Here is a 14,904-nt window from a genome sequence, read left to right as displayed (position 1 = left end):
CTTAAGTCGAGACGGGAAAAGGACTGGATGGAAGAGGTAAAATGATAACGTTCTTGGAAGAAAAGGGCAAGTCTTTGTGACCTTGGGTTTGGCAATGGGTTTTCTGATGTGACATCAAAATCACAAGCAACAACGACAAAATAGATAAACCGACTTCATCAAAACAAAAACTTTGTGCATCAAAGGACACTACTGACAGAGAAAAAGGTAACTCACAGAATGAGAAAATAGGTAAGCGAGTAACAACCAGAATATGGAACGATTTGTATCTCCATAACAAAATGCCCCCCAAACAATTCGATTTAAAGATGGGCAAAGTGGGGCTACATCAGACTAGGAAGTTTCTGCACAGCATAGGAAACCACCAACAAAATGAAAATTCAACTTTATCCGAAGAAGACGAAAACACTAACTCGAAAATATACTTGCACCCCTGTGTTCATTGCGCCAAGACAGAAAAACAACCCAAGTGTCCATCGACAGATGAACAAGAAAAATATGGTTCATCCATACAGTGGAATAGTGATCAGCCTTAAAAGGAAGGAAACGGATAGCTGCTACAGCAGGGATGGCCCTTGGGGACATCACGCTGAGTGAAATAAGCCAGACACGAGGACAAACGCTGAACGATTCTTCCTACATGAGGTCCCTACGGTCATCGAATTCATAGAGACAGAGCACAAGATAGTGGGCGCCAGGGGCTGGGGTGGGGGTGGGGAGGGAGTTAGTGTTTCACGGGGACAGAGCTTCAGTTTGGGAGAACGAGAAAGTCCTGGAGATGGGTGGTGGTGACAGCTGCACGGTGCTGTGACTGTGTACTGTTAAACCGCACGCTTAGAACGGTTAAAGAGATGTATTTTGTTATGTATAGTTCACCACAATTTACGGAACTCCCCCCAGAAGAAGGCAACATGTTTCAGAAAAACTAAAGCAGAGAGAATTCGTTGCCAGCAAGTCTATGCTGTAGGACGTGTTAAAGGAAACCCTTCAGAAAGGAGGAAATGATGCCCAAATGGAAATCTGCATCTGCATAGGGCAGGGAGAGCACCAGAAACAGCGGATGTGCTCGTAAACGTGAAAGGTATTTTTCCACTTAGACGTACCCGAAATACAACGGAGCGTTTAAAGCAAAAATAGTAGCGACATGTTGTGGAGTTTATAACAGATTGTGGAAACAAAATCTGTGACAATAAAGGGCAGGAGTGAGAATGGGAGCACGTTGTTGTGAGGCTCCTAGTTTCCACGTGGGGTGGCACGACGCCATCTGAACGTAGACCGTGACGAGTTACAGATGTGGGTCATAAACCCGGTAAACAGCCACAGAAATTAAAACAAAGAGCCGCTATAGCTGATTAGCCAACGGTGTAACTCAAACGGAAGCCTAAGTGTTCATGAATTCAAAAGGAGGGACAAGTAGAGGAAACAGAACACAAAGAGATGGGACACACAGGAAAAACATGGAGACGAAAGACTTAAACCCGACCTCGTGGGTGATTATTGAACGGAAAGCCCTATGACGAGGCAGAGGTGGTTGTTCTGCAGAAACAGCAAGAACCATCTCAACGCCGCCTGCAGGAAACGCGCGCTCGCTATGACATACGTGGGTTAAAAACACAGGATGGAAAAGGTGCCAGTGCAGACACGGCCCATCGGGGGCCGGGGAGGAACGCTGCTGCTGGACAAAGCTGCTCCAGGACGAGGAACGTGACCAAGGGGGACGTTTTATATGGAAATGGGTCCGCTCAAAGACTTGGCACACACACACACACACACACACACACACACACACACACTCTTCGCCACAGAGTCCCAGAAGCACAAGTCAAGCTGAAGCCGATGGAATCAAGACAAGGAGGCACATGCACAGCCCACATTCCCACAGCACGTCCCACAGCCGGTAGCACGGCGGACAGTGAGGACGCAGAAGACCCGGCGGGTGGCACAGGAGCTCACACGACCCGTGGGTGCAAGTCCCTTCCCAGCGACAGCAGGACTCACGTCCTGTGCCAGTGCACCCACAATACCCACCAGCGTAAACCACACGCTAGGCGCGAAAGGTCTCAGTAGAGTTTGGAACAATGAGGCTTTATACGTATATTATGTCACTAAATCAGAATTAAATCAGAAATCAAGAACAGAAGCGTATCTAGAAAACCTCCAAAATTTTCGACACTAAACGGAACGCCTCCAAAATCTCCCATGAGTCAAAGAAGAAATTACCAGGCAGATCAGGGAATACTTGGAACCGAATGAAAGTAAAAACAGCACAAGGAGCTTTGGGGGAGCAGCTAAAGCCGTCTCCTAGAGGCAAACGTGTAAGTAGCTTTAAACGTACAGCTCTCTAGTTTATAGCGGAAAGTAGGTGAAGGTGGTGTTGATAAGCGTCTGTGGGACTCGGGGACGTTTAAAGTGGTTGGAGTTACACGAGCCTGTTTGGGGGCCTCCAAGCCCACGGGCGCAGTCCTGGCTCGGCCCTCATGGCCGTCCAGCGAGTCCCCTGCACGGTTTCTCAGCCCTGGGAGCCACAGCCACGAGCCTCTGGCTTCTGCTCCGAGCCTGCAGGGTCTCCTCGGGCACGCCCACCAGGGACTGAAACCAGGACCCTCGGCTGGCGCAGGGGCTGCTGAGGACAGCGGTTCTGGGGCTCCGCTTTCTTGGGGAAGATGTGACGAGAGTAACAGCACCATCAGTTTTCACTCTGGGGTCTCAGGAGGAGCCACGTGCTTGGCGGAGTCCTTTCCCCCGTGAATCCGTCCACGCCTCCAAACAAAAGACAGGTGGCCCCCAATGGCGTCACTTGGCACCTTCCAGCCTCCGTGAGCTCTCCAAACTTCAAACTTGCACGGGTAGCCATCTCGAAATAGCGGGAGACGCCTCAGCACGAAACCTTAGTCCCCAATTTGTTGGTGTAACGACGGATTAGACCCAAGCCAGCACCGAGCGGCTGAGCGTCCCTCAGCGTGGTGGGCCTGACCGCGGGGCCCCAGGTGCTCACGCGCCACTGGGTCCTCATCTCCCCTTTCTGGTGCAGGGGGTCCCCTGCGGACCCCTTACCTCTGATCCCAGCCAAGCTGAGCCTGGGCCACAGGGGGAGGGCACACGCAGCCGGGGCCCGGCCCATCAGCGTCACGTTTGGGAAACGGAGCAGTTAGCGAGACAGCGGCAAGCGACGGCAAACTCGACTCCTCCTTTTCTGGGCAATTCTCGCTTCCTCGTCGCACTGCGAGTCCCACCCACACATCAGATAAACTTCCCCCGGTCTCCTTTCTCACAGACGCGCCTGGCCGGCGTCTCTTGGGCAAGTCAAGAGGGACAGACAGACCTCTGAAACCAGCCGGCCACCCCGGAGAGCTGGCGGGGCTCACGGCCCCCCCGCTCCCCTCAACCCCCCGTTCACTCTCCTCCAGTCGCCAACCGCCACCGACGGCGTCCTAAAAACACAAGCAAGTCCCATGGCACACGACGGTCACCCGCCCTGACTGCTCTTCCTGGCCACGGCCTGGGGAGAACATCCTCCCGGCATCGCCCCAGACTCTCCCAACCCACCTGACCTGTCCCCGCCCCTCGAGGCCACTTTCCACGACAGAGATTCGGTCCCCGCTCGGGGCTCAGAATCCCAGAACAAAGCATTCGGAGTCTCAGTGTCCGAAACGCAGCTCAAATCCAGGACACCCACCTCCCTGCTGGCGGTATCTTGGACGTCCGCAGGTCGGGTCTCCCGGCTGCCCGGAGGCGCTGTTTCTCTCCCCTGTGCCCGGGACGGGGCCCCTTTCTCCCAGGAAAGGCCTCCTCGAACCGTTCTGGGACAGAAATGGAGATCCTGGGGGGGGGGGTGTCTGTCCACCTGCCCAGTCCCTGGGTCTTCTCGGAAGGACGGGGCTGACGCCTAGGCACCCAGACACTGTGTTTCTCAGCTCACGGTTTTCAACTCCACGCGTGTTTCGCAAAGGTGCCTATTTGCTGGTGAAACCAGAGTTGTTTTATTTTCGTCGGTCGAAGTTCCTTTTGCTAAGTTGTGAGCAGACTCATTTCCACATAGAAACGTTAACAGAATACATGGAAGCGGGCAGCCGAGACTCAGTCCCCAGAAGAAACGTCCCACTGGCTGTGAAATTTTGGCGTCAGCGGGAAGCCCCCGGGATGCCCTGTGCTCATCTCCGGAAGAAGCTGCCTGTGGGGACGCTGGGGCAGCCTGAGCTACGCGGGGACCCGGGAGGGGCTCCCGGAGCCGCCAGCGCTAGAGCTCCACACCCCACCCGCCCGCCCACGTTTACCAACGCGTCTCTGGCACCACTCCGCCAAGGCCAGGTCGGCATCACCCCAGCAGGGCGGCCTTGGGACACAGCGGGTCCTCGGCAAGTGTGTGCATTCTGAGGAGAAGCGATGTACCCATCGGGCCACTGACGGCCCTTCCAGGCTGGGTCGGACCACGTGGGATGAGAGCGAGGGGGGCAGGAGCCGTGGCAGAAAGGACCCCGAGAAGAACAGATTCGGCCAGAGTGACGTGTTCGCAGGTGCTGGATGCCAAGTGGCGCGGAGGGCAGGGGCTGGAAGGGGGGGCACCGGGAGCGCCACTGGACGTGGGGACCGAGGGCAGACTCGGACCAGAACTAATGTTGCGTTTGTACCGGGAACAGAACATCTCGGAAAAAGCAACAGTCAGTGTGTTGAACAAGGCTGGAGACGAGTCCTGCACAGCGTGCAGGGGTGGCCGGGGGAGCGGACGAGGCAGAGCCCGGTGCCCCCCCCCCGCCCCCCTGCCTTCCGTGCGCCGCCTCCGCCAGCCTCCCGCACCCACACCAAGGCTGCCGAGGACTCACCCCGCGAGAGCGTCGCTGGGCCACCAGAGGTGGGATTCGGCACGGCGCCCCCCGAGAGCCCACGGGCACGGGACGGGGGCGCAGCACAGGGCAAGGGCCCTCGGCACACCTCGCGGGCAGCAGCGCGGCCGGGGCGCCCGACCCCCCCGGGGCTCCCGCATCCCGCCCTGCCCAAGGCAGCCACGGAAGGGCCGTGTCCCCGGACCCCCACTTACTCGAAGTACTCGGTGGCGGGCGTGGTGTGGAGGGTGCGGTTGGGGCCGGAGCCGGGGCCGGTGGAGCGCGCGTCCACGCAGTCGGGGCTGTTCCACGTGTTGTTGCAGTGGACCCACGGCAGCTCCGCGGCGAAGGAGGAGAAGAAGTAGTGCAGCGCCCAGGCGATGATGACGTTGTAGAAGAAGCCCACGTACAGGGAGATGAGGATGACCGTGAAGCCCACGCCTAGGGCAGGGAGCACACGGTGTCAGCGCGCGCCGGGGACTGGGAGCACACGCCGTCAGCGCGCGCCGGGGGCGGGGAGCACACGGCGTCAGGGCGGGGAGCACGCGACGTCAACACGCGCCTGGGCAGGGAGCACACGGCGTCAGGGCGGGCGGGGGGGGGGCACACGACGTCAGGGCGGGGAGCACATGGCGTCAGCACACGCCTGGGCAGGGAACACATGACGTCAGCACGCGCCTGGGCGGGGCACACGGCGTCAGCACACGCCTTGGGTAGGGAACACATGACGTCAGCACGCTCCTGGGTGGGGTCACACGGCGTCAGGGTGGGGAGCACGCGGCTTCAGCACGCGCCTGGGCAGGGAACACATGACGTCAGCACGCGCCTGGGCGGAGGCACCCGGCGTCAGCAGGCCCTCCCCTCCCCAGGCCGGCTCCTTGGACCTTGGACGCCCGGCAATTTTTCTAAGTACCAGAGACAACCAGTGAGCGCTCAGATGCCAGAATTCCTGCCAGGGTCACAGAAAAAGGACGGTGCCCAATCCCCCGAAACAGCCATGGCCATCTCTGTGCACCCAGAGACATGCAGGGTCACCAGGGCCACCCTGGCAGAACCAGGTACCCGCAGACAGTGTGACTAAGGGCCATCTGTGGCCATCCACTACCACTTGCGGCCGCTCAGCATCAACATGGTCATGCAGGGCCCCCAGGCCACACACAGCCATCAGAATCATCTAGTGCCACCCATCACAATGTAGGACCATCCGGGACACCCAGGAATGCAGAGCACCACCAAGACCCAGCAGAGACCACCCCAAACCATACAGGTCACCCAAGAATACCCGGTATCTTCCAGAGCCATCCAGGGCCACCAATGGCCATTAGATAACCAGGGTCCTCCACATCCACACACAGCTACCAAGAGCCACTCAGAGACATTTATGGCCACCCATGGCTGCTCACACCCCCTCAAGACGACCCAGGGCAAACAGAGTCATCTGGGTTTATTCATAGGTACCCAGAGCCACCTGGAGTCACCCGGGGCCATGCATGAGCATCCAGAGTCTCCTGAGGCCACTGATGGCCTTTTCAAGTGACCTTTCCAGTGTCACGAAACCTGGCATTTGGGATCTGTCATCGAGGGGCTCCTGGCCCCTCGTGAACGAGGGCAGAGTGACAAGCGGTCTTTGGGGCTGTGCTGTCCTGACTCACGGCAGATGGGTCTGGCCTCCGCCCACTGGCCAAGGTGCCCTTGCTCAAGCAGGCAAGGCCGCCCCGGTCCTGCTACGGCGGCTCCCTGCGGTAGGCCCCACGCACGGCTATTTTCCTTCCAGCTCTGCGTCTCGGCTTCGCAGGCAGCACTCGTGTGGACGAGACCTCCGGCTTGCTTTACTAAAGTCTGTTTGGCTGCTACGTCCCCGTCCTGCCTGCTCGTGGCCGGGAGGGGGCAGGAGGGCGGGGAGCATGCCTTCGAGGTGGTGTTTATAGGAGGAGGCTTGGGTTGTCTTTTATGAACGGAACCCTGAGCAGAAGTAATTCAATGCTCAGGGCACTGCACCGAAGTCGCCTTCCTACCCCGGCAGCAGAAAGAGGCAGTAAAATTCATTGGTGCACGTACATTAAACAGATCCCGTATCGGGAGGGCCCTAAAGTCAAACGGGCCCTGTTGTGCAAACCCTCTCGGAATACGGGTGCAGCAGCAGTGGTGACCACAACACAATTTTCTGTGCAAGGTCTTCTCCAACGTGGACTTGGTCAGCACTAAACCAAGCTATATTGCAATTCTGCTCCCTGGGTTCCCAGGAGAGAGGCCGGGCCACGGTTTACAGCGAATCTGCCCGGGGAAGCCGTGCTGTGGGGAAGCCACGGTGCTGGGAAGCCGTGCTGTTTAGAAGAGCATCACAGAAGGTTCTCCCTGGCAGGGGGCCGACTGTGGATGCCTGACTTGAAACCATTCTGAGGTTAAAAGTGTGCAGCCTGACCCTTGGGGAAGTCAAGGGAGCCTCTGAACCAACCCGAAGCAGATCCAGATCCACCTTGCGAAGGAAGAGTTATCTTGGCCGCGGCCCTTCCTGCACCCGTGCCCCGCGCACAGCCCCCTTCCAAGCTAGGTTTCTCCACCTTCCTGCCAGCGTGACAAGGTCGCCGTGGGCCGATGTGGCTCCCAGAGCACGAGGGCCTGCCCCGTGGCAGCCGGGCACCAGAGGCCCTCCCACATACGAGGGTCGCCTCCCCTGGGCGGCCCTCCGGGTGCCCACGTGCCTGGGCAGAGGGCCCAGTCCCCAGGAAGGTGGCTGTGAAGGTGGGCTATTTGTGGGGTCACTCCAAGTCTGTCCCAGGTGGACACAGCCTCACGAGCCCACGGGCTGGGCCACCATCACCACGCTCCCGTTCGTGTCACTTTGGGCCCCCTCCCGGCGGCTGCAGCGATGTTCCTCCTTGCAGGAGCCTCAAATAAAGCTGCACCTGACAGAACTCTTCTGTCTCGGAAGGCGTAGGACAGCGTCCCCCAGCGGGCAGGCTCGCCCTGTCCTGAGTTCCCAGGAAAACATGGGAGACCCGCCCACTCCCGCCACCTCCCTCCTTCCCCCAGCCCCTCCTCCCCCCCAGCCCCTGCTCCCTCCCACCCCTGCTCCCCCCCAGCCCCTGCTCCCCCCCAGCCCCTTCTCCCCCCCAGCCCCTGCTCCCCCCAACCCCTTCTTCCCCCCAGCCCCTTCTCCCTCCCGCCCCTGCTCCCCCCCGCCCCTGCTCCCCCCCAGCCCCTGCTCCCCCCAACCCCTTCTTCCCCCCAGCCCCTTCTCCCTCCCGCCCCTGCTCCCCCCCGCCCCTGCTCCCCCCCAGCCCCTGCTCCCCCCAACCCCTTCTTCCCCCCAGCCCCTTCTCCCTCCCGCCCCTGCTCCCCCTTGCCCCTGCTCCCCCCTAGCCCCTGCTCCCTCCCGCCCCTGTTCCCCCCTAGCCCCTGCTCCCACCCCTGCTCCCCGCCCGACACGCCCAGCCCTGGCTCCTGCTCAGTTCCTGCTCCTGGGACCCCAGGACTAACCGTGAATTCCAGCCACGGGTCTTAATGTCTGGTTTCTGAAGCTTCTGTTTTCCTCAGTACTTCTTTATGTTGACTTTATAAACTTTAGCCTTTACAGTTAACTGTGTGTATTTTATCTCGTTTTAAGCTACTTTAAATTCTTTTTAGAAAGAGGAGTTTGATGAATCACACCGAAAATATCACAACTGTCTCACACTCGGCAAAACAGGGTGCCGTGTCTCCAAAGCACCGGGAGGCAGGTCTGTGTCTGGCAGGTAACTGGGCCACCTAAGCGGGGGCATCCCGGTGGAGCCCACCCCCCACCCCAGAGAGAGACAGGGAGACAAAAAGAGAGACAGGAAGGGAGACGGGGCAGACGGAGAGAGATGAGAGACAGAGAGACAGGGGGAGAGAGAGAGTCCACCCACAGGGGCCACGCAGCCCCAGCACGGCCCTCCGCACGGATGGGTGTCCAGAACTGGACAGAAGGTGTCTTGGGCTGCACGCAGTGTGGACGTGGGGCTGTGGGGCAGAGGGAAATCTGAAGGAAGCGGTGTCTGCCCGGGGGTGCTCCGGGCCGGAGGGAGGTGAGACGCCCCACATCTGGGCTCCCCTTCTCCCTGAGGGTGCTGGAGCTCCTGCTACCGGGCTCACGTTTTCCTATTAACCCCTCCGTTGGATTAAGTCGTCCTAACGGGCGCCTGGGGGGCTCAGTCTGCAAGTGCCCGACTTTGGCTCAGGTCATGATCTCCCCGTCTGTGGGTTCGAGCCCCGCGTCGGGCTCTGTGCTGGCAGCTCGGGCCTGGAGCCTGCTTCGGACTCTGTGCCTCCCCCTCTCTCTGACCCTCCCCTGCTCGCACTCTCTCTCCCTCTCTCTCAAAAATAAATAAACATCAAAAATTTTAAAAAAGAAGGATTAAGTCGTCCTTTGAGATCTTCGGGAATCAGTCACTATTGACGCTTTATAGACTGCAATATAAAAACCTATCTATGTTGGCAGCTTCTCTGGAGAGCTTCCTTCCCCTGGCAGGACATACAGATGCAGGGCGGTGGGTGCTCGGGGGTCCGGGCGGGAGCGGGGGGCCCCGGCTTGGGGCACGTGAGAAGCAGACACGCTGCAGACGCACAGGGCCGCTGCCCGCAAAGCCAACAAGGCAGCCGGCAGCGGGAGGCCACCCCCGCCCCGCACTGCCCCCCGGGGGTCACCCGAGGATGCACGGACAGCACTGACCACGGCGCTGGCGGTGCGCGGGCCGGGGAGATGGGCCGCTCCGGCCGCGTCCACGCCGCGCCCGCTCGGAGACGCCGCGGCGTCTGCTCTCGGCACCGGCGCCAGCTGCTTCCCCCGCCACATCCCTCCATCGGGGCTTCACAGAGGAAGAGACCAGCGTCCGGCCTCTGGTGTGGCCCCGCAGAGGGGACACCCAGGCCCGGCACCAGAAGCCACAGCCGCGGGCCTTGTTCTGAGGTTGCAGGGGGGTGGGGGGGAGCGGCAGGCCTCTCCTGAGTTCTGTCTGGGGGACCCACCGGTCACGTAGCGGAGGGACAAGCTGCTACCATCCCCAAGTTCGGCAAGCGGGCCATTGAGAAGGAAACCCGCACAGCGCCAGAGGGGACATCGGGCCGGGCCAGTCCCCGTGCTTCCGCTGCCGGGCGGGCGGTGCCCCCGGAGCCCCGGCCACACGGCCGCGCGCCGTCCTCGCTCCTCGGGCCCCGGCAGCTGCCATCACTGACCATGACCCACCGGCCCATCCTCGCGTGTCCCGGAGACCAGGGGGGCTTCCGTCCTCCCGCAAACACACCGACTTTTCAAGGATTTCTCGGGAAGTCCTTGGACTGATCTCTCAGCAGCCATTCTCGTGATGAAACCCGGCAGCGCGCCCGCGTCTCCCCACGAATCCTCCCCGAGCCACGGGCTCCGCAGGCGCGGTGTGGCCTGGAGGCGGCGCTTAGAGGGAGACGGCCGGGACTCAATCCCATGCTGCCCCCGGCCAGGGACATCATCCTTGGTGCCCGAGTCTCCGGGATGGGGACAACACAGAGGGCCCTTCCCTGGGCTTCTCACGAAGGTGGAGGGAGGCGACCGCGGAGGACCTGGCTGCCAGGCTCCCTACCTCGGCTCAGTACCAGGCGCCCCTGCCTCGTGGCGCCCTGGCATCTCAGCAGGAGACTGCAGGGAGGGCCCAGCATAAAACTAGATCCCTAGATACACACAGGTGGCCCGCTAGAGAATAGATAGTGAGAGAGATGGAGATAGATGGGGGATGGGGGACAGGGGGTGGGGGGGCGGGAGATGGGGGATGGGAGGATGGGGGACAGGGGACTGGGGGGGGACAGGGGATGGAGGGATGGGGGATGGGGGGGCGGGCGACAGGGGCACAGGGGACTTGGGGGATGGGGGACAGGGGATGGAAGAAGGATGACAGACAGATGACAGGTGGTTGATACATGACGGGTGACAGGTGGATAGATACTGGACGGTAGGTGATAGGTGGTTGACAGGTAGACAGACGGACGCAGATGACAGATCACGTGATGAGTTGAATTGCGTCCCCTCCAAAATTCACTTGCTGAATTTCTAGGCCCCGGTACGCCACGGTGTGACCTTATTTGGAGGCAGGGTCTTCACAGAGGTAATCAAGGGAAGTTGAGGCTGTGAGGGTGGGCCCCAGTCCCGTGTGACCGACGTCCTTAGAGTTATAGAGACGCGTGTGGGGGAGGTCTGGAGCAGAATGTCCCTCACAGCCTCAGGAGGAATGCCTTCCACCAGCACACCTTGATCTCGGGTTTCTAGCCTCCGGAAACGTAAGGCAACAAACGTCTACTCCTCAGGCCGCCCAGCGCGTGGGGGGTTGTACACGGCCGTGGCCAACCGACGCAGAGAGACGACGGGTGGATGGACGGACCGTGACGGGCAGAGGGCAGACCGACAGACAGACGGTGTTTTTTCCTATCTAGCGCGTAAACGCCGACAACACGGCTCTCGGACGGCAGGCCTCACGGCGGGGACACACGCTCCTGAATCCCGTCATCGCAGGTTGAAAGGAGGACCAGAGTTGAGACGGTACGTCCGGGGGCAGAGACGGGGAGCAAAGCGGGAGCGAACGCACGCGGCTTGGGCCGGGCCACGGCGGGGTGTGGGGGCGTCCCGCCGTTACCTTTCAGCAGGGGGCAGATCTTCCAGACGCCCGCGGCCCCTTCCCTGGTGAACTGCCCCAGGGCCAGCTCCATGTAGAAGAGCGGCACCCCAGCAATGGCCATGAAGAGCAGGTAGGGGACCAGGAAGGCGCCTGTGGGACAGGACAGCGCGTCAGCCCGCGGGCTGCGGACGGGCCCGTGTGCTCCCCGGGGCGCGGCCAGCCCAGCGCCACCCACACCAGGTCGCGGGCACGACCGCGTTCCCCCATCTCCCGCCGGTTTCCCCCTGAAGCTCCCTGCGTGGCCGCCCTCCGAGGGGAAGTCCCTGGCTGGGCTGGGTGAGCCCCCTACCTCCCTGCCTGGCCCCCACTGTCATCAGCGCCCTGACACGTCGCCCCCCACTGAAACCCCGGCCGTCCCTTGGGCCAAGCTTGAAATCAACCCAAGAGCAGAGCAGATCAAGCCCCTGCCCACACACCGTCTTTGCTCCTGGGTCCGGCCTCCCCCCTGCCCTGCAGACGCCGGCCTCCGCCCCTCGTGAGCTGTAACTGCCCGCCGGGAGCTGAGGTCCAGTCCTGCCCTTCGTGGGTTCCGTCACCCACCCCCAGCTCTCCGTCCTCACAGCCTGCCTCGTCCGGGGGTTATGTTCACAGGTGCCGCGTGAGGAGCCGGGGTCCCTCCAGGGTGGCGCCTGGCCCTCTTGTGGCAGCCCCCCCTCCCCGTCCTAGGCACAAAACTCGGGGCCTCATGGGCCCTGGCCCACACGAGGGGGCTTTGCCACGGCTCCGGTCCTGGGGTGGGGAGGGGGAGGCAGGGAGGCCCCACGGCTCCTTGCACCTGCCTGGGCCCCAGTGTTCTCCCCTCAGCACGGGGTGGGGGCTGGGAGGGCCTCCCACGGAGGTTCTTCCAAAGCCCTCGCGTGCGGCACTGAGTGACCACGGGGAGCGGCCACCAACTCGAGGGGCTTCTCCGCCCGAGGGCTTTGGGCGACCCGTGCCTGTGTTCGTTTTCTAGTCCAGAGGCAGCTGTGGGGGAAGGGCTGGCTGGCTTCGGGGCAGGGGGAGGGACGTGCGATCGCCTCGGGACTTTCTCCGCTACTCTAAACTCAAGGGCCTCCGCACCTCTTCGCGGACACTGGTTTAAGTCGGCCAAGGGTACCGCTCTGCGGGCACCTGAGAATGCTCCCCGCAAGGTGACTCCTCGCCTGCTCCGGCCACCGGCCCCGCCTCTGCCTCCGTGTTTGTGGGCTCCCCCCGCCCCCAGGGACCCTGCGCCCCGGCTGCTCAGCGAGGCGGGGGGGGGGGGGGGCGGGGCCGGACTCACCGCCGCCGTTTTTGTAGCACAGGTAGGGGAACCGCCAGACGTTGGCCAGGTCCACGGCGAAGCCGACCACCGACAGGAGGAAGTCGACCTTCTTGCTCCAGGTCTCTCGTTCTTGGGTCTCCACGGGGGTCTGCGTGGGGTTGATGAGGGTGGAGCTTGCGAACTGCACCCCATTCTGCTCCTTGACCAGGACAAGTTCCACGGCCTTGGGGCCCGTAGCGTCGGGCTCCTTAGCTGGGGCCACGCCGGAAGACATCGGCACCTCCAGGCGCTGGCTCTCACTCGTGCGCAGCCTGGGGACTCGGACTCGGTGCGTCCTCCTCCGGCCTTCAGCCACCATAGGAAGAAAGCACACACAGGAGGGCAGCGGCTCAGGAGCCCGGCGCGCGGGGCGCCTCGCCGCGAGAGCAGACTCGGGCAGAACAAGCACGTGCCAAGCACCTGAGACGCCACGGCCAAGGTGGAGGACACTAGGAGAGGGGACGTTCCTGTGGGGGTGAGGGACAGCCCGTGGAAACCTCGGGACAGACACCTGCCACCTGCCTTGCTCCCCCCGCTGGCACCCTCTCTGTTCCTACACCTGCCTTGCTCCCCCCGGCACCCTCTCTGTTCCTACACCTGCCACCTGCCTTGCTCTCCCCTCCCCCCCCCCGGCACCCTCTCTATACCTACACCTGCCTTGCTCCCCCCCCAGCACCCTCTCTGTTCCTACACTTGCCACCTGCCTTACTCCCCCCATTGGCACCCTCTCTGTTCCTACACCTGCCTTGCTCCCCCCCCCCGGCACCCTCTCTGTTCCTACACCTGCCTTGCTCCCCCCCCAGCACCCTCTCTGTTCCTACACCTGCCACCTGCCTTACTCCCCCCCACTGGCACCCTCTCTGTTCCTACACCTGCCACCTGCCTTGCTCTCCCCTCCCCCCCCCCGCACCCTCTCTATACCTACACCTGCTTTGCTCCCTCCCTCTGGCACCCTCTCTGTTCTTACACCTGCCACCTGCCTTCCTCCCACCCCCCAGCACCCTCTCTATACCTAAACCTGCCTTGCTCCCCCCCAGCACCCTCTCTGTTCCTACACCTGCCACCTGCCTTGCTCCCCCCCCAGCACCCTCTCTGTTCCTACACCTGCCACCTGCCTTCCCCCCCCCCCCAGCACCCTCTCTGTTCCTACACCTGCCTTGCTCCCCCCCCACCGGCACCCTCTCTGTTCCTACACCTGCCTTGCTCCCCCCCCGGCACCCTCTCTGTTCCTACACCTGCCTTGCTCCCCCCCCAGCACCCTCTCTGTTCCTACACCTGCCTTCCTCCCCCCCCCAGCACCCTCTCTGTTCCTACACCTGCCTTGCTCCCCCCCCAGCACCCTCTCTGTTCCTACACCTGCCTTGCTCCCCCCCCCAGCACCCTCTCTGTTCCTACACCTGCCTTCCTCCCCCCCCCAGCACCCTCTCTGTTCCTACACCTGCCTTGCTCCCCCCCCCCCCGGCACCCTCTCTGTTCCTACACCTGCCTTGCTCCCCCCCCAGCACCCTCTCTGTTCCTACACCTGCCTTCCTCCCCCCCCGGCACCCTCTCTGTTCCTACACCTGCCTTGCTCCCCCCCAGCACCCTCTCTGTTCCTACACGTGCCTTCCTCCCCACCCCCAGCACCCTCTCTGTTCCTACACCTGCCTTGCTCCCCCCCCAGCACCCTCTCTGTTCCTACACCTGCCTTCCTCCCCCCCCCAGCACCCTCTCTGTTCGTACACCTGCCTTGCTCCCCCCCCAGCACCCTCTCTGTTCCTACACGTGCCTTCCTCCCCACCCCCAGCACCCTCTCTGTTCCTACACCTGCCTTGCTCCCCCCCCCCCGGCACCCTCTCTGTTCCTACACCTGCCACCTGCCTTACTCCCCCCACTGGCACCTTCTCTGTTCCAACTCCTGCCTTGCTCCCCCCCCCAGCACCCTCTCTGTTCCTACACCTGCCTTGCTCCCCCCCCAGCACCCTCTCTGTTCCTACACGTGCCTTCCTCCCCACCCCCAGCACCCTCTCTGTTCCTACACCTGCCTTGCTCCCCCCCCAGCACCCTCTCTGTTCCTACACCTGCCTTCCTCCCCCCCCAGCACCCTCTCTGTTCGTACACCTGCCTTGCTCCCCCCCCAGCACCCTCTCTGTTCCTACACGTG

The 14,904-nt window shown here is 62.0% G+C and overlaps 1 protein-coding gene across 1 annotated transcript in view; it reads right to left on the bottom strand.

Annotated features, from left to right (window-relative positions):
• Window positions 1-13,080, bottom strand: part of SLC6A3 (solute carrier family 6 member 3) — a 37,303-nt gene extending 24,223 nt beyond the window's left edge. The window contains exons 1-3 of the mRNA XM_042957153.1: window positions 12,741-13,080; window positions 11,438-11,569; window positions 5,036-5,261 (exon numbers count right to left, since the gene is read on the bottom strand). Coding sequence (XP_042813087.1) covers window positions 5,036-5,261; window positions 11,438-11,569; window positions 12,741-13,080 — 698 coding nt within the window. The remainder of the gene's footprint in view (window positions 1-5,035; window positions 5,262-11,437; window positions 11,570-12,740) is intronic.
• Between the last annotated feature and the right edge of the window lie 1,824 nt (window positions 13,081-14,904).

This window comes from Panthera tigris, chromosome A1 (genome assembly GCF_018350195.1).
Source record: "Panthera tigris isolate Pti1 chromosome A1, P.tigris_Pti1_mat1.1, whole genome shotgun sequence".
Lineage (NCBI taxonomy): Eukaryota > Metazoa > Chordata > Mammalia > Carnivora > Felidae > Panthera > Panthera tigris.
The sequence above is the reverse complement of the archived record's forward strand: the minus strand, read 5'-3'. Positions and strand labels throughout refer to the sequence as shown.